The 19,512-nt window shown below is 43.5% G+C and overlaps 1 protein-coding gene across 1 annotated transcript; it reads right to left on the bottom strand.

The window, feature by feature from the left end:
* Window positions 1-1,984: 1,984 nt before the first annotated feature.
* LOC110907441 lies at window positions 1,985-4,006 on the bottom strand. Its single transcript, XM_035982877.1, has 5 exons — window positions 3,226-4,006; window positions 2,994-3,155; window positions 2,775-2,918; window positions 2,205-2,462; window positions 1,985-1,992 (listed from the first exon to the last, which is right to left on the bottom strand). The coding sequence occupies exons 1-5, from the start codon at window positions 3,986-3,988 to the stop codon at window positions 1,985-1,987; spliced, it is 1,335 nt and encodes a 444-aa protein (XP_035838770.1). The 5' UTR covers window positions 3,989-4,006.
* Between the last annotated feature and the right edge of the window lie 15,506 nt (window positions 4,007-19,512).

The raw sequence follows: 19,512 nt of genomic DNA on the forward strand, positions 1-19,512 counted from the left end.
ATTTTATACATTGTTGTTTGTTTACTACTATTACAAATGCGTATTTCCACTTCGCGGTATCCAAAAAACAGATTGGCAAAATCTTCATTTACGATACCTATACAAAGTGGTAGCCACACGCAACTATTGTAATAGGCCAGCAAAAGGCAAAAAGACTTGCATGTTTTATCCGGCCGGATACACAAGTTTTTGTTACACACTTAACACAATTCCTGAGCCCAAAAAGGCAAACAATGGAATTGACGCGGACTCATACGACAAAGGTATGGAGTACACTCGACCCCATTCACAAATGGGTAGAGTTCCGGTAATATAAGCTTTTACAAAGTTTACGCAATTCTAAAAACCCTCACACGGTAAATAACAGAATTGATGCATACCCATACAACAAAAGTATGGAGTATACTTAACCCCGTTCATAAATGGGTAAAGAATACGCAGACACACGTTCAGACATGCAAGAATTAAAAACACTTGTACAAACTGAACAAAGAAACTTTATATTCAAAAAATTCAAGTATCCACGTGATGCTTACGGAATTTACATAAAGTTCCTATTCTATACAAGAGGAATACAAAAAAGGAGGCACACTAGCCAACCTAAACCCTATTTTGTACCGCTGGTCCCCGCGTCTCCTCCGGCACCACCAGCGGGTTCTTCCTCTTCCACATCCGGATAAAGCATCCGCAACCGGTCGACATAGTCCGCAACCTCCAAACACTCGTCCAGCTCCCCTACACAGGCAAGGGGCGTATCATAAAAGGAGGCTACGGCCGCTTTCAGACGACCCTCGGTATCCACATCACGGAACCCGGATGCCTGATCGGTATAACCGCCTGCGGATAATACATTGATGTGCCCAATGCAGCGGTTAAAACCAGCCTTGAAGCCAGCCTCGCGCGCACGTTCCTTGACCAGGTCCAATCCAGATGAGGTCTCAGGGGCATTCATTATAGCCTCGACAATCTGCAGTAAAAAGATCATAAGTCTTGAGTGCTAATCCAAGCAAATGTAAAGGCAAAGGATACTTACACGCGCGATGCCGTGAGTCCGCAACCACTCACGGTCAGCTTCCAGTTGGTTAAAAGAGGACACCAAGGCATCCTTGGCCTCAGCAGCAGCGTCAGCCCGCTTCTCCGCAGCGGACACGCGGACAGTAAGGTCTGTCACTGCGACCTCCCGGGCCTGAACCTCAGCCTGTTACAAGAACAGCAAACAGTTCACTCGGTGAATATTTTGAAAACAATAAAGACGAAAGCAATAACGTTAAAGAAACATACCTGCAGGCTTTCAACAACCTTGCCTAAACGAATGCGCTCCGCATTCGCCTCTTCAAGAGCCTTGGAAGCACGGCTCTCCTTCTCTGCGGCCTCTTCATGGGCCTTTGAGGCACGAGCCCCGGCTTCTTTGGCCTCTTCAAGGGCCTTCAAGGCATCGGCCTTTGCCTGCAGCGCTTTAGCTGATGCGGCCTCAGCCGCAGCTTTTTCATTGCCCAAGGCAACATTTGCCGCCTTGGCGTTTGCTAGCTCCTGCCGAGTATGAAACAGAAGATTGTTCTGCTTAGCCCAAGATTCGTTCCACTTCTTGCGCTCGTTGGATGAAATTTCCTCCCAACGCTTACGTTCATCAGCAAGGAGTTTAGCAAGGGTACGCACCTGTTTCAGTTGCACCGTGGCAGCCCACTCAGAGGTCTGTTTCTGCTTCTCAAAAGCAGCTTTATCCTTCTCAAGCTGCTCCGCACCCGCACGAGCAGCCTCGACCAACTTCTCGGCTTCCGCCCGCATACGAGCAGCCTCCTCCTCGCGGCGGCCCAGCACCTTATAATCTTCCAAAATGACATTAGCCACAATGGAAGACCCTACCAACATGGTCGAGAGCTGGTTTATACGCAGCTCCCGCGGTGCGGCACGAGCCCGATCAACTTCAAAGGGGGTCCCCAGACCACCCAAGATCTCCCTGCAGGCCGCATGGTCGTTAGCAATATCATCCCCCTGCAATACAGTCCAGGGGGGTCGATGGTACAGCGTACTGCGACCCAGGGAGTATGTGCGGTAGTAATACTCCAGTTCAGACTCCCCAGGCTGAATTGGAGGCCCGTCGTGACCCGCATCACCAGCAGACGAGCCGCTACCTTTCTCCCCAGCAGGAGACTTCTGCGGCTCAGCATCCTGCTGCCGCACCTCAGCATCAGACTTCTGCTTACCGGCATCTGAAAACCTCAAGTTCAATCCATCACCCTCATCAGGAGAGATTAGATTGTCAGAGGAGTCCACAGTATCAAAAATCCGGTCAACAGTCGTCTCCACCGTCTTCTCCAAAGGGGGAACACGAACTGGCCCAACAAAAGGGGCCGCAGGCTCCTTGGGCGCGACCGTCTCTTTCGTTACACCCGCACCCGCGGCAGCGGTGTGCAGAGGAGACGCAGGAATGTCGAAAAAAGAATACCCCGCATCTCGGGATTCTGCAATACAAAGAGTATTCAATGAGTATTTCCCACCCATTGTACTAACAACACGAAGAAAAGGGATATACTTACCAGCAGCAGCCACAGGTTTCTTCTGCACCGGAGCAACTCTCCTGGTCTGCAGTCTCCGCCTCTTCGGTTCACCACCACCAGCAGCTTTCTGCTCTGGCCCCCTTTTCTCTCCAACAACGGGGGGAACCACAGCAGTTCCACCCGCGGCCGCACCACTACCTATAACACCCAAACCCTCAAGGGTGTCAGATACTACGACGTAATCGGTATATCCCCGAGAACAAGATTGATAGGTACCTGCGGCTTCGAAAACGGAAGCAGGGGCAGCTGAGCCTTCAACACTCCCCTTGCCACAACCCCGCACGGTCTTTTTTACCGTTTTCTTCTCCACAGTCTTTTTGGGGACGCGTTTCTCAAACTTCCCCAAATCCGCAAGGACACCTGGATTCACACAATCAACAGAACCAGTCAAAAAAAAAAAAAAAAAAAAAAAAACTAATGCCACGTAAAACGTACCTCTTGCGTCTCCCGGAACCGGGGCTTCCAGCACCGCTTTTGATGGTACGCGGAAGTTCTTCAGAATTTCAAGGTTGAAACCTTTCTTCAGCTCAACCGCGATCAGTTCAACCTGGCCCTTGAAATCAGGCTCAAACATCCTCCACAAGCCAACCGCATCCGCTGATACATGCATGCAGGTTATTACAAAGGCTTAGGAAATAAGGAAAATAACAAAGGGTAACGAGCTTACCACCACCCTGTTCCCGCAACACGGGCCTTTCCTTCCTATCCGGTCTAGAGAGCATCATCCGCAATATCCACAGTTGGTCATTATCCAACTTCTTGAGTTCAATAGGCCGCAGCCTAGAGAACCAGTCCGCGGTCTTCGCGGAAGCAACAGGAATATCTTCGTCGGAAACTCCAACATCGACATTCCTGAAAGACATGTTAGCATAGACCGCACAGGCTTTCACGTAGAAGAACCTCTTCTTCCAGCCTGTCACACCTTTAGGGGGTGTCATCAACTTCAGACTCCCATGCCTTTGAGTGAACGAGAAAAAACCGGTGTTCACCGTCAACTGGTAGAAACGCCGGAAATTCTCCACTGAAATGGGCAGGCCATGGGCACGGAATGTGTACTCAAAATTCCGAATTCGGAACATTCCGAAAGGACTAAGCTGGGAGATATGGAGGTGATAATACTCCAATACCTCCGCCACAAACACCGTCACCGGCAACCTAAGGTTGCCGTGGGTGAAAAAATCCGCCCACAAGGTTATATAACCGGCCGGAGCATCGGCACCGGTGTCCCCCACTTGTGGGTAAGTAGCATTCCAGTCTTTGGCCATCTGAACAGTGGCCATCAGAGTTTTAAAACTACCTTTTGTCCACTTCAACACCGGTAACCCACCACCGGGAACATCAACATCATCATCCTCGTCTTCTTCCTCAGCCACTATCGGCTGTTCAGGGTTTTCACCCTCCACATTGTGTGGACTAGATGGTTCAGCCATCAAAAATATCAAAGAAACAGAAGATGGTGAACAGAAACACTAGAAACCTCACCGGAATTTCAGAAAAAATCGTCGGAGAAGACAGATGACAACTTTCTCTCAAACGGCAAATTTTTTGAATTTTCGACCAAGTGAGAGGAAACCACAAACGGTTTTCCCCTTATATACCCATCGCAATTAATGCGGAGGGAGAAAACAAATCATCACGTTCAAAAAGAGCGTATCTTGCAACAACACGTGTCGAGTGCCGTTTTAGCTGACGGTTATCACGCGCGCGTGGCCGCCCACGCGCCTGACAAAGAAGACGTTTACACTCCCTGCTACAGTGCATTTAATGCCTCGGGCAGTGCAAATGTCCTTTCATTTCAGCACATGCAGAAACGTCTCACCAACTTCTACCAACTCACACGTGAGATCAAGCCACGTAGGCAAGAAAAAGCGACAACATTATCCAAAAAACCTAAGCGGCATGCGGTTTTTCTGGTTTACCGCACCATAACCCATACCGCATGTCGTTTTTTTATATACCCTAAAAAATAGGTAGAAATATATCTATCTATACTATAAAGGGATATATTACCTTTTCCGCATCACTCACGAGCACACGTGAAATATGCGGAAGTGACACACATGAACCCATTCAGATGTGTCAGATGCTCAGAACCAGTGTTGTTCTTTGGACTGAACCGCATCTTAAAAACAGGAAAAGCGCATTGCCTTCGTTCTCTTCAAGCTTCAAATCCCTCCTGCCCGGTTCACAACCACAGAGGGTGCATGAACAACTTCTTCAGAAAAAAGAAGAAACGGAATCTACGCGCCCGCACATCAGCAGCCCTGACTCCTGAACCTTCAAGAGTTACATCCGTGCAACAAGCACACTTTGAGCGAAAATGGGACTGCAACATCGCAGACACCCATGAAGAGCTACAGACATAACCATAGCTTCCGCAGAGTGGTTGCTACGGAAGAGCAAAGCTCACTCCACATCACCGAACGAGGCTACCTCGTTATAAACTCGGTATTGGAGCGTGAAGGAAAGTGGCTCCAGAAAGAACGCAGATACGTGCTCTAAACAAGTACTTATCAAGCAGCAAGTGTCCGAACAGCGGTAACAAGTCTGCCTATGACTTTGTTTACCTGTCAACGGACCGCGGTAACAAGTCTGCTTAGGACTTTGTTTACCTACCAATGGATCGCATGGAATAAACAACGATGGGCACCCCCTTGCCTATGACCATGTTTATTTACCCATAGTTTAGATCCACATTGTTCGACCAAACACGGCCAACAATGACGCAACGAAGTAACCGCAAAGAACGTACGGTTACTTGAGAGCTATCAAGATGAACACGAACACCCCACAAAAAAGGGATGGTCATCTCGTAATAGGATGCTGAACATAGAACTTGAGCAAAGTTCTAACACATCCAAAACCTTCAAACCCGACCGCAAAGGTTGGTTTAAAAGCTTTTCTTTTCTTCTTCGTGCACCATTCTGGCAAATGGTTCGAAGAAGAAACCACCTCCAAGAGGTTCGAAACATGTGCAAACCTTCGAACCACCATCCCAGAGGTTGGTTCGAAGTTTGTGCAGCATTACTATGAAGGTCCCTAACAGGCCTTCAACACAACAATAGGTGGCAACCCACCTGATGACATGCAACGGCTGAGAATTTCGCATCAAGCGAAACCCCTTCACCGGTACGGAAGAGGCATAGCCGGATTTTTGACCAGATCACCAGTTTGATCTGGCCTAGAACTTCCTCCAGACTGCCACACTACCTTCCTACACCATAAGTCCAGTACTCCTCCCACGTGCAACTTGCACAAGGTAGCAACACTAGACTGGGGGGACTTGAAGGGGTATGGTCCCAAAACGACCATTACCCGCATCAAACAAACCCCTACCAGTAAGCAAACCGCACCCATGCGGTCACATCCTTCGAACCCATGCGGTTCGAAGATGAATAGCTTGACCCAAGTACGGAAGAAGATGAACATATCGATGCGGCTGGCACCGCATCATATGGCCATTTTCGTCACGACAAGGGAAGCGAGCAAATAGTCTCCACATACGATGATGCGGCCAACACCGCATCTCGCGTATTTCTTGATCACAAGTAGGAGACGCGGTAACTTCAGGCGTTACCGCATGCAGCGATGCGGCTCGCACCGCACCCTGCATATCCAACAAGTGGACTGACACGCCAGGCAAGTGGCTGACACCACGAGGCAAGTGGCGCCGGCGACAGTCCCCTGTCAGAGCTATTAAAGCAATGGGCTGACGTGGCGTAACCCCCACGGCCGGCGAGACTGACACACCTGCAACGGTGCAGCTCGTCGTCAGCCCATCCATCAATCTCCTCCTTCACTCCTCGGCTATAAATACCAACCCCAAACCAGGTTTGAGGTATCTCTTCACAACTCTCTAACTACTACTATTATCTTGCTTTGCTTCCCAAGCAAACTACTGATTCTCACGCCGGAGAGTGGTAACAAGGAGCACCCCCCACCCCATCCTCCTTGTTACGAGTCACGGCTTGTTTCCTTGTGCAGGAGATCATCCACCGGTGACCCAGCCAGCGATCTCCGAGAGGAAGGGATTAACCCTTCTTGACGAGACCAGTGTGTTAACCCTGCCCGGTTAACCATTGTTTCATCAACAGGCTTTAGGTTTTACCTTTACAAATGGACCACCACACCATTAGTTTTCAATAAAAAAAAAGTTGAAGCTCAACTTTTCAGGCGTTGTTGGTGTGTTTTTAACTTTATTTCTAGGAGCTTAATCCGCGGTTGGTACGTTTACCCGTGAATATTCGGTCCCTTAAAGACCTTTGTTTTATAATATGTGTTCTAAAATCCGAAGAAGTGTAGATGGCGAGACTCTGCGGGAAAACATATGTAGAAAGAAGTTGATGGTAACCTCACATAGCAACCAACTGGCTCAAGTTAGGCCCAAATCTATTCCGATCATTGGACACATTTAATGAACATGTGCCACTAAGCAATATAAGGGTGTAAGGGGTGCTCACCTAAGAGGTGAGTCCCCTCTCTTACGCCCAACCAATCCTCGTGTGCCACGTCAACTCCCCTCTTAAACTCCCTAACACCCTAAATTGATGGCGACACTCCCCTCTTAACTCCCCTTGTTTTTTTATTAAAAAAAAAGGTTTTATTGGTTGAAAGTGAGCTGGCCCACCATCTTCCCCCTCTCCTCCATCGGTGGCTTCCCACCGCTTTTCTCCCTCTCTCTAGTTCACCGCCTAGATGGCGGTACCACCACTCTTCGGTGGATCCACTCCCCGCAAGGGGTTACCGCGAACACCCCGTCCTCCCTAAATACCGTTGATATTTCACCATCATACTCACATGTCACCAAATTTGTTATCATGTCATATAATTAAGGTAGATAGCAATGAGATGGTGGTAAATTGGAAAATATTAATCCTTTAAACGATTTAAGAGAGGGATGTTTTGGGTTAAAACTTAAAGTTACATATGCTGTTAAAAAAAGTATAATTAAGGTAGGTTAGAAACTTATGTATTATGTGAATGTACTATGTGAGTTTAGTAAAAAATTATTCCATTTTTAGTAATAAAAATTTAGAAATTATAAAATGATAAACGACATGATTTAGTTTGACAAATAGAATATGAAACGAATGGGTGAAATAAGAGAAACTAACAAAAAATTGGGCTCACAAAATCGTAGCACGTGACGTAACTAGTTATTAGAGGTGAAAACGAGGCGAGCCGGGCTACTAACCGAGCCAATCACTAATAGCTCTCAAGCCCCTGAGCTTGTTTACACCGCTACTAATTACTTATTTATTAGACCACCCGTAGTGGTAAACAAGAATAATGCCCCCAACATGGGGCATTATACGACACGTGACATCCTAGTCACACATGGGGCATTATAGCAAAATAGGCGTAGTGGGGCATTATCCCAATAACGCCCATTCAATCATTTGACAATTATTTTTTTTAATATAAAAGATAAAGTCTTCATTAATTTAAAATAAAAATTACAATACTTGAAAAAAAATACCAAAAAAAAACAGAAAATTAAAAAAACCGAAAAAAAACAGAAAATTATAAAAACCGAAAAAAAAACAGAAAAAAAAAATTAAAAAAAATAGATGATCTAAAGTCCATATTTTTCTCGTATTTTTTGGCGACGCATTTGAGCCAAGATCAACGCGTCGCCTTGGAGGTGGTCGATCGGTTTGGACAAAAACTCAATGTCCTTTTCCATTTGTCGCGCCTCTTGCAACTCGTTGAACTTTTTGTTTTCAACCACTCGGTCTTTCATAATCTCCCAACGTTTGTGGCCGAGGTCGCGAATGTCTTGGAGACGACGGTTCATCTCCTCGAAATCATCCTTTAGGTCGAGATCGGAAGACGACTCGACCGTTTTTTTCCCGGTTCCCTTTCTTCTACCGGTGGGTCGGACCAACTCTTCTTGAATTCCCTCGTCAACGTCCAACGTTTCATTTAAATCAACATTACGGGCATCGGATGTCGGAGTTGACGGGTCGGCGGAGGATGATGTTTTTGACCTTTTAGCCCGGTGTCACACCCCAACCGATGGCGGAAACATCGGGATGAGACGAAGTGTGTAGATTGCTCAAAACGTCATAACACTATGTGACAATAATTAATTTAAATTCAAATTTCATTTCAAAACTAAAAGTCATACATGATTCAAAAAGGAAATAACAACATTGTTTCAACAAGTAACATAACAAACAAAAGATAGAATATTCTAGGCGTGTATCTAGTCCACCCTAAACTTGTTTCATGAATCATCTATACTTCAATAATCAACCTGCAACATGTATTAAAATAGAGTTTCAATGCAAAAGCAAAGAGCGAGTATACAAGTTTGTTTACATAGCATAATAGAATAAAATCTCATATCCAACATGAACATAACAAAATAGTTTCAACGTGCTAGTTTATGTAGTCCAAGTGATAGCCCAAGTTTCCCAATGCGTTTAAAGTACCTAACCCAAGGTTTAACGGGAGGTTGATATGTCTCCTCCTAACAATACCCCAAAGACTAACGGGGAGGTGCATTACTCCTCTAGCGCTACTATTGTTAAGGCGGAACTACACACAAGAATTAAACGTTCACATAGCACAAAATAGTCTCAAGATTCACAAGTTTCATGTTTCATGTTTAAATGGATAGAGTAAGTTTCAAATAAGTTTCAAGTGTCATGTGCGTTTAATATAGAATACATGTTGCACCCAAAGTGTTAAAAGTAAAAATGGGTTCGAGTATACTCACGGTTTACAAGTGGTGACTTGAAGTTCCGAGAGCAAGTTTGTAGATGAGTTAGTTTGGAGCACCTTGTCCTTCTACACAAGGAAACGTAGGTGTGTGAGTTTGGCGTATACGGAAGATTATAGATTCGGAGTTTTTTAAAATATAAAGAAAGTAACATAGGTGAAAATAATCATCTTGTACACATAACTCTTGTTCTTGACACTATTGAAACTCAAAAGAGTTGGTATGATTTCATGGATTCTAAGATCCATTAGAGTCGTAACAAGGGCATGGTCATAGATGATGTAACGTCCACTTAACAATTAACTATTAAGTCATCATCAAGTCTTGTTACTTAGATGTATACGTATAGAATAACTTAGATATTATATAGTTTTACAAGTCTTAAGATTCAAGCATGAGGTAGGAGATTAATGTCTCCATTTAGGTACCTCTTTGTGTCATAGAATACATACATGAGGTAGGAAGAACAAGCTTCCATTTAGGCACCTCTATTGTTCACCACTACACTTGTTGTTATAAACAACAAGGAGGGTCATGAACATACAAGTATCAAGGTATTAACAACAACTAATCTATAGTAAAACATCAAGTAATAAGTGGATTCTTATGAAGGATAGCCCAAGCTAATCCAACCATCACACATTCAACAAGTTTCACACTTGAACATTACTTGTGGGTAAATCCCTAATTAAAACAGAAAGTTTGTGAGGTTTTAACCTCTGATTTAAGTGTCTCAACCACGTTTTTAAGCTTAACCAACCATAAGAAAGATTGTAAGCATTAGGACATTGGTGTGAGATGTGTTAGACACAAGTTGGATAAGAAATAACATGTCATTTGAATAATATAAAACAAAACAGAAAGTTTTAGTCCATTTTAGGGCAAATCCAAGCATGATTCTTCCAAGGAAAAACCAAGGATTCGAACCCAAGGACATAACAAAGCATTAGGAAGAAGAACCAAGTGATTTGGTTGAGAAATGACCAAGTTACACTCACTTTAGCAAAGCTTCACGAATCTGTCCAAAACTCAGATTCTCAGCTGATTAGAGAGCAATTTAGTGAAGATTTAGGAGTTGTGAAAGTGTAAAAAGGGTTGGAGAAGGTGGGTATTTATAATGGAAGAGTTATAAGGTGATTGGAGGTGATTAGAGGTGGATTAAAGGTGATTGGGTGAGGTTGGTTAATGGGATTTCGTGCATAATCAGCTCAAGAAACACAATCTGCCGAAAACAGGGGCTCGCGTAGCGCGAGCATCAAGCCCCATACCCGTCGCGCTACGCGACGGGGTCCAATTTTCTGGATTAAGTTTGAAAAATGACAATTTGGCCCCTGTAGTTCATAGTTTAGGGTTTTTAAGAGTTTTAGGGGATGTTCTTGTCATATAAGCATTGTTTAAGGGCAAGACAAGTATGATTATCATAAACCAAGTATAATTGAGTGCATGAATGTCGAAATTAAGTATCGTTCTCGTTCAAAACACGTTCAATGCATAAGTTTAGTTTAATTATAAGTTTCGCACATTGTTTTCAAGAATCACGATTAAACATAGATTGATTCACCAACTCGAACATACGAGTATACATAGAATGCGTTTAACATAGATGTAACAAAATATAAGCTTCATTAATGATCCAAGTCTCGATTTGATAAAGATTACAAAGAAAGAAACGATTACAAGAATACAAAGTTTCCAAAAATAGAATTACGAATCAAACTTTCTATAAATGGAAAGTACAAAATAGCCGGGCGTTATAGTCTCCCCTCCTTTAGGAAATTTCGTCCCAAAATTTAGGAAGACGTAGGGAAAAGATGAGGATACTTTGACTTCATATCCTTTTTGAGTTCCCATGTAAATTCAGCGCCACGTTTTCCTTCCCATCTAACTTTGACGATAGGAATCTTGCTGCGCCTTAATAGCTTGACTTCTTGCTCAACGATTTCCACTGGTTTTTCCACAAAATGCATAGTATCGTTGATTTGAAGATCTTCGAGAGGAACTTGAAGTCCTTCATCAGCGAGACATTTCTTTAGGTTCGAGACGTGGAACGTTGGATGAACGTTGCTGAGCTCTTGAGGTAAGTCGAGTCGATAAGCCACCTTACCAATCCTTTCGAGTATCTTGAAAGGACCGACATAACGAGGGGCAAGTTTTCCCTTTTTACCAAAACGAACCACTCCTTTCCAAGGAGACATCTTGAGTAGGACATGGTCCCCAACGTTGAATTCCATTGGCTTTCGTCCCTTGTCAGCATAACTCTTTTGACGATTTCGAGCCTTGAGTAGATTGTCACGGATTTGGAGAATCTTATCCGTTGCTTCTTGAATGATCTCAGGGCCAGAAAAATGCTTATCGCCAATCTCGTGCCAGCTTAAAGGAGATCGGCATTTGCGACCATACAATGCCTCGAAAGGAGCCATTTGAATACTAGAGTGGTAGCTATTGTTGTACGAGAACTCGATCAAAGGTAAATGCACATCCCAACTACCACCAAAGTCGATGACACAAGAACGGAGCATGTCCTCTAGGGTTTGGATAGTACGTTCAGTCTGTCCATCCGTTTGAGGATGAAAGGCTGTACTGAGATTTAAATGAGTACCCATAGCGGACTGAAAAGTTTGCCAGAGACGCGAAGTGAATCGACCATCACGATCGGAAATGATGTCGAGAGGAACACCATGATGGCGTATGACTTCATTGGTATAGACACGAGCGAGTCGTTCAACCTTGAAATCCTCACGAATGGGAATGAATTGTGCGGACTTGGTCAAACGATCAATGACCACCCAAATACTATCGTAACCAGCAGGTGTACGAGGAAGTTTAGTTATGAAGTCCATCGCAATGCTATCCCATTTCCAAACAGGGATTTCAGGTTGTTCGAGTAGACCAGAAGGTCGTTGATGCTCGGCTTTGACTTTCGAACAGGTAAGACACTTGGAAACGTACACAGCAATGTCTCTCTTCATACCAGGCCACCAATAGGATGTACGTAGATTATGGTACATCTTGTCGGCGCCAGGATGAATTGAGTACCTAGATTTGTGTGCTTCGTTCATGATAAGGTCACGAAGATTGTCGCGATCTGGGATCCAGATGCGATCACAACAATAGAGAAGACCATCAGGTTTCGAAACGAGTTGACTTTCAGAAGCTCCACGTATTTCTACAGCCATGGAACCTTCATTGATAGACGAGTATTGCGCTTCACGAATACGATCGTGAAGATCGCTCGAGATATGAAAACAACGAATGACATCTACATGAGATTTACGACTAAGTGCATCGGCCACGATATTCGCCTTACCAGGATGGTAGCGAATCTCGCAATCGTAGTCGTTAAGTAATTCCACCCAACGTCGCTGTCGCATATTGAGTTCTTTTTGGTCAAAGATGTGTTGCAGGCTCTTATGGTCAGTGAAAACCACACACTTAGTACCATATAGGTAGTGTCGCCAAATCTTTAACGCAAAAACAACTGCGCCGAGCTCGAGGTCGTGGGTAGTATAATTTTTCTCATGTATTTTGAGTTGGCGAGAGGCGTAAGCGATGACTTTGTCTCGTTGCATGAGCACACAACCAAGACCACGATTTGATGCATCACAATACACCACGAAATCATCATTCCCATCAGGGAGAGCGAGGATAGGAGCGTTGCAAAGCAACTCCTTGAGAGTTTGAAAAGATTCCTCTTGCTCAGGACCCCAAGCAAAAGGTTTCTCCTTTTGAGTCAACGAAGTGAGAGGAACGGCGATCTTTGAAAAATTCGAGATGAATCGACGGTAATAACCCGCCAATCCTAAGAAAGAACGGATTTCAGAAGGAGATTTAGGCGCGGTCCAATTCTTCACAGCTTCGATTTTTGCAGGGTCGACATGGATTCCTTTTTCACTAACAACGTGTCCAAGGAATTGAACTTCTTTGATCCAAAACTCGCATTTAGAAAACTTAGCGTATAAACGTTCACCACGCAAAAGTTCGAGTATAAGACGAAGATGACGCTCATGATCGGCTCGAGATTTAGAATAAATGAGGATATCGTCAATAAAGACGATCACGAAGCGATCCAAGTAAGGTTTACAAACACGATTCATGAGGTCCATGAACACAGCGGGTGCGTTGGTTAAGCCAAAAGGCATAACCACGAACTCGTAATGTCCATAGCGAGTACGAAAAGCGGTTTTGGGAACGTCCTCTTCGAGGACTCGAAGTTGATGATAACCAGAACGAAGATCAATTTTGGAGAAACAGGTAGCGCCTTGGAGTTGATCAAAGAGGTCGTCGATACGCGGAAGAGGGTAGCGATTCTTGACGGTGAGTTTGTTGAGCTCACGATAATCGATACACATGCGGAAAGAGCCATCTTTCTTTTTAACGAAGAGCACGGGAGCACCCCATGGAGAGGTACTTGGACGAATGAAACCCTTCTCGAGGAGCTCTTGAAGTTGCGAAGATAATTCTTGCATCTCAGAAGGTGCAAGACGATAAGGAGCCTTGGCAACAGGAGTTGCGCCAGGTACGAGATCAACACGAAAATCAACGGATCGAGGAGGAGGAGGACCGGGCAAATCTTCAGGGAAGACGTCAGGGAAATCGCGCACAACTGAAACATCACTTAGGCTCTTTCCCTTGCCTTTTTCTTCCACAACGTGGGCTAAAAAGGCAAAGTACTGTTTGCGTAAGTACTTGTTTGCTTGTGTGCAGGACATCAACTTTAGTCCCCTTGAAGGTCGGTCTCCATAAACGTGTAAAACATCACCAGAGGGAAGAGGTAAGCGAACGAATTTCTCATGACAAGCGATTTCAGCATGATTCTTTTGTAGCCAATCCATGCCTATGATGACGTCGAAACTACCCAGTTGCATGGGTATGAGATCGATAGAGAAAACGTGCTCGTTAAGAATAAGACGACAATCGAGGAGAATGGAATCGACTAGGATAGATTTTCCATTGTCGACTTCAACGGAAAACGACTTAGGTAGCTTAGAGCGTGCACATTTTAACAATGATTCGAATTCTAAGGACACAAAGCTTTTGTCCGCACCAGTATCAAATAGTATCGAAGCATAAAGATGGTTAACAAGAAACGTACCGTTAACGACATCATTGTCGTTGCGTGCTTGATTTGCGTTTTTTTGAAGACGCGTCCACGAGGAGGCTGTTGCTGCTCTTGGATCCATTGAGGGCATTGGGGACGAAGATGATTAACACACCCACATTTGAAACACGCCCTAGCGGGTCTTTCGTTTTGAGGAGCAGGTTGGGCTGGCTGAGCTTGCTGAGCTTGTTGAGCTTGCTGAACTTGTTGAGCTGGCTGCCCTTGGTGACAATAGTTGATGGTATGACCATAACGGTTGCAATTTTCACAATGACGACACCTAGCATTAGCGGGATGATGGAAGTTACAGGTGGTACACTTGGGGTGAATCCCAGTGTACGGCTTGGGGGCATCAACAGGAGCGACAGGATTTGGGTTAACAGGCGGCACAATCGCGTTACAAACAGGGTTGGATTGCTTTCGCTTCTTTCCCCTATTGTTATTCGATTGTTGGGTAATTTGATGGGCTGGCTTAGAAGAAACGGGGTTTGCGGCTTGCTTATCGCGAACGCGATTGTTGTTCAAGGACGCGGCTAAACGGTAAATGGCTTCGATGCTATCGAGTTTGGCTGCCTCGATGGTGTCTCGCATGGTAGGGGGCAAACCATTGATGTACTTGCTATTCTTGCATTCAGGGGTCGATACAAGGTGAGGGACAATGAAGCTAAGTTGTTTGAAACGGGTGGTGTAGGCTAGGTTGTCATCACCAATCTGCTTTAGAACCCAAAATTCTTCTTCCAACTTTCTTTGTTCATGCGGAGGACAAAACTCATCCATCATTAGGGCCTTAGTCTCCTCCCAGGTCAACGCATAAGCCAGCTCGTTCGAACGTATGTTTCTTTCATTCGACCACCACTCGAGAGCTCGGGCTTGGAATACCCCAGTCGCGCTGCGCGTCTTGAGCTCGCCAGGGCAATCGCTATTGATGAATGTGACCTCTATGCTGTCAAACCACTCAAGCATAGCGGTCACCCCATCATTGCCAGTAAATGGCTTGGGATTGCACGAAGAAAAATGCTTAAAGTTGAACGAGGCGGGCTTGCGTATCTCGACCTTAGAGTCGACGGAAGAGTGAGGAGTTTCGGTTGCGCGAATCTCGGAAATGACCTTTGGGACGACGCGAGCAAATTGATCGGCCATGAAAGCCATCATCTTCTTTGTGGAGCGAGACTTTGACTTCTTAGACGTGTTGGAGAGACGAGAAGACATCTAAGATTTAAAGAACGAAATGATTGAGACTTGGTCATAATGTTTGTTTAAGAAAACGAAATTGATCACATAGCATAAAGAGTCACATAGCATAAAGGTTCAAGTTGATTTTTATAGCATAAAAGTTTAAACGTTTCATATAGCATAGTCATAAATTCCACATAACATAACATGAATAAACGAAAGCATTGTAAATTTAGTTTGTTCACGAGGGATTATTATTGTTTGTGATTGCGATAACGTGCGAAATGTTTAAAACGACATTTTGAAATGAACGAACGTTCAAGTATAAAATCACATATAAATTGAGATACATAAAAGAGAGGCTCAATAAAACATTGGAGTGTTTCGGGTAGAGAAACGTCGACTATTCCAAAGTGGGTCGAAAGTTCTTTCGAATTAGAGATATTGTGCTTTGGCCTATAAGTAAGATACTCTCGTCGAGAAGCGATTAACGGTATCTTACCCTTCCGGTTACTACACATCTCTAAATGATTGAAACATTCGGGACTTTGGCGAGAATAAAAATCAAGGAATGGGACTTAATCGACAAGATGCGGGTTTCACCCCTAACTTGACGATTTCGTACCCTAAATGTGGTTGGTACTCGTCGGCCAAAATAAATTTTGACACTTTGACGAGGGTCCACTAGAGTGGAAATGGAAATTACCATTAAGTTATGGATGTCACTCCTAGCTTAATGGTGAAATTTCATGCAAAATAGATTAAAGGTAGAATGAGAGTCGTTTACCAAATTGTGGGTTTCACGCCTATTTTGGTAAATTCTTCTCGTTGGTGTTACAAGAGTATAAAAATAGCATAAGTGTATTCGTGTTAGCCTTAGGAAAGGCACATAAATTTAATCAAAAGTATAGCTAGGAAGCATGCATGGTAGAGCACAAAAGTTTTAAACCACAAATAAGAGGCAAAATTCCTAGAACTATAGATTAGGGCAAAAGCATGGAAATTTTCCTAATTCCCTATAGTTATGGCTCTGATACCAATCTGTCACACCCCAACCGATGGCGGAAACATCGGGATGAGATGAAGTGTGTAGATTGCTCAAAACGTCATAACACTATGTGACAATAATTAATTTAAATTCAAATTTCATTTCAAAACTAAAAGTCATACATGATTCAAAAAGGAAATAACAACATTCTTTCAACAAGTAACATAACAAACAAAAGATAGAATATTCTAGGCGTGTATCTAGTCCACCCTAAACTTGTTTCATGAATCATACATACTTCAATAATCAACCTGCAACATGTATTAAAATAGAGTTTCAATGCAAAAGCAAAGAGCGAGTATACAAGTTTGTTTACATAGCATAATAGAATAAAATCTCATATCCAACATGAACATAACAAAATAGTTTCAACGTGCTAGTTTATGTAGTCCAAGTGATAGCCCAAGTTTCCCAATGCGTTTAAAGTACCTAACCCAAGGTTTAACGGGAGGTTGATATGTCTCCTCCTAACAATACCCCAAAGACTAACGGGGAGGTGCATTACTCCTCTAGCGCTACTATTGTTAAGGCGGAACTACACACAAGAATTAAACGTTCACATAGCACAAAATAGTCTCAAGATTCACAAGTTTCATGTTTCATGTTTAAATGGATAGAGTAAGTTTCAAATAAGTTTCAAGTGTCATGTGCGTTTAATATAGAATACATGTTGCACCCAAAGTGTTAAAAGTAAAAATGGGTTCGAGTATACTCACGGTTTACAAGTGGTGACTTGAAGTTCCGAGAGCAAGTTTGTAGATGAGTTAGTTTGGAGCACCTTGTCCTTCTACACAAGGAAACGTAGGTGTGTGAGTTTGGCGTATACGGAAGATTATAGATTCGGAGTTTTTTAAAATATAAAGAAAGTAACATAGGTGAAAATAATCATCTTGTACACATAACTCTTGTTCTTGACACTATTGAAACTCAAAAGAGTTGGTATGATTTCATGGATTCTAAGATCCATTAGAGTCGTAACAAGGGCATGGTCATAGATGATGTAACGTCCACTTAACAATTAACTATTAAGTCATCATCAAGTCTTGTTACTTAGATGTATACGTATAGAATAACTTAGATATTATATAGTTTTACAAGTCTTAAGATTCAAGCATGAGGTAGGAGATTAATGTCTCCATTTAGGTACCTCTTTGTGTCATAGAATACATACATGAGGTAGGAAGAACAAGCTTCCATTTAGGCACCTCTATTGTTCACCACTACACTTGTTGTTATAAACAACAAGGAGGGTCATGAACATACAAGTATCAAGGTATTAACAACAACTAATCTATAGTAAAACATCAAGTAATGAGTGGATTCTTATGAAGGATAGCCCAAGCTAATCCAACCATCACACATTCAACAAGTTTCACACTTGAACATTACTTGTGGGTAAATCCCTAATTAAAACAGAAAGTTTGTGAGGTTTTAACCTCTGATTTAAGTGTCTCAACCACGTTTTTAAGCTTAACCAACCATAAGAAAGATTGTAAGCATTAGGACATTGGTGTGAGATGTCTTAGACACAAGTTGGATAAGAAATAACATGTCATTTGAATAATATAAAACAAAACAGAAAGTTTTAGTCCATTTTAGGGCAAATCCAAGCATGATTCTTCCAAGGAAAAACCAAGGATTCGAACCCAAGGACATAACAAAGCATTAGGAAGAAGAACCAAGTGATTTGGTTGAGAAATGACCAAGTTACACTCACTTTAGCAAAGCTTCACGAATCTGTCCAAAACTCAGATTCTCAGCTGATTAGAGAGCAATTTAGTGAAGATTTAGGAGTTGTGAAAGTGTAAAAAGGGTTGAGAAGGTGGGTATTTATAATGGAAGAGTTATAAGGTGATTGGAGGTGATTAGAGGTGGATTAAAGGTGATTGGGTGAGGTTGGTTAATGGGAATCGTGCATCATCAGCTCAAGAAACACAATCTGCCGAAAACAGGGGCTCGCGTAGCGCGAGCATCAAGCCCCATACCCGTCGCGCTACGCGACGGGGTCCAATTTTCTGGATTAAGTTTGAAAAATGACAATTTGGCCCCTGTAGTTCATAGTTTAGGGTTTTTAAGAGTTTTAGGGGATGTTCTTGTCATATAAGCATTGTTTAAGGGCAAGACAGTATGATTATCATAAACCAAGTATAATTGAGTGCATGAATGTCGAAATTAAGTATCGTTCTCGTTCAAAACACGTTCAATGCATAAGTTTAGTTTAATTATATAACAACCCTTGGTAAAACAGACATCCTCATAATAGTTTCGACACCCTAATATATTTTAAAATATCTCAATGTGTCTTTATATGCACCCCGTATGTGAAAACCGAGCCCCAAAATAGATTATACTATATATAATAAATAAAAACAATAATTATTAAGTTGAGGCGGGCCGCGTAGGGCCTCACCTCAAGTCCATGCGGGCCGCGCGAGTAGGAGAACCAGATATCGTCAAACCATAAGCCCAAGCGGGCCGCGTACCTATTCAGTTTAGTTGATGCGGGCCGCGAGCGACCCAATTTGTGGCGTGACCCGGTGCGGCCACGTGTCATCATCGTGGCGAGTCTAGTAGATGAGCCGGACAAGCTAGTCCGTTGACTAGCATTGACGCGGGCCGCGTAGACCCGGCCCAAACTTCACGCGGGCCACGTAAGGACGCGATTTCACAACTATAAATAGAAGGCAACGGCCTTCAGTCTGCTTTCGTTCATTTTCTTTCTGTCTCTCTACACTTTTAAATAGTGGGCATTATACCCGAGTTCAATATCCCCTAAAATAGCGAGGTTCTGCTACGATGTAAGTATTATAACCCCTGGAGACGTATTAGATACGCTGCCCGATTGATCTAGGGTTCCGTAACGGCTGTCGTGGTTCTGCCCGACGTAGTCGTTGGAATGCCGTCTCGG

Source organism: Helianthus annuus, chromosome 2 (genome assembly GCF_002127325.2).
Source record: "Helianthus annuus cultivar XRQ/B chromosome 2, HanXRQr2.0-SUNRISE, whole genome shotgun sequence".
NCBI lineage: Eukaryota > Viridiplantae > Streptophyta > Magnoliopsida > Asterales > Asteraceae > Helianthus > Helianthus annuus.

Excerpts from the sequence above, each read along its gene's own strand:
- LOC110907441 (XM_035982877.1), bottom strand. The coding sequence starts at position 3,988 with ATGGCTGAACCATCTAGTCCACACAATGTGGAGGGTGAAAACCCTGAA. Across the intron at positions 3,156-3,225 it reads GTTGCGGGAACAGGGTGGTG|CGGATGCGGTTGGCTTGTGG; the intron begins GTAAGCTCGTTA and ends TGCATGTATCAG. Across the intron at positions 2,919-2,993 it reads GGTTCCGGGAGACGCAAGAG|GTGTCCTTGCGGATTTGGGG; the intron begins GTACGTTTTACG and ends GTGTGAATCCAG.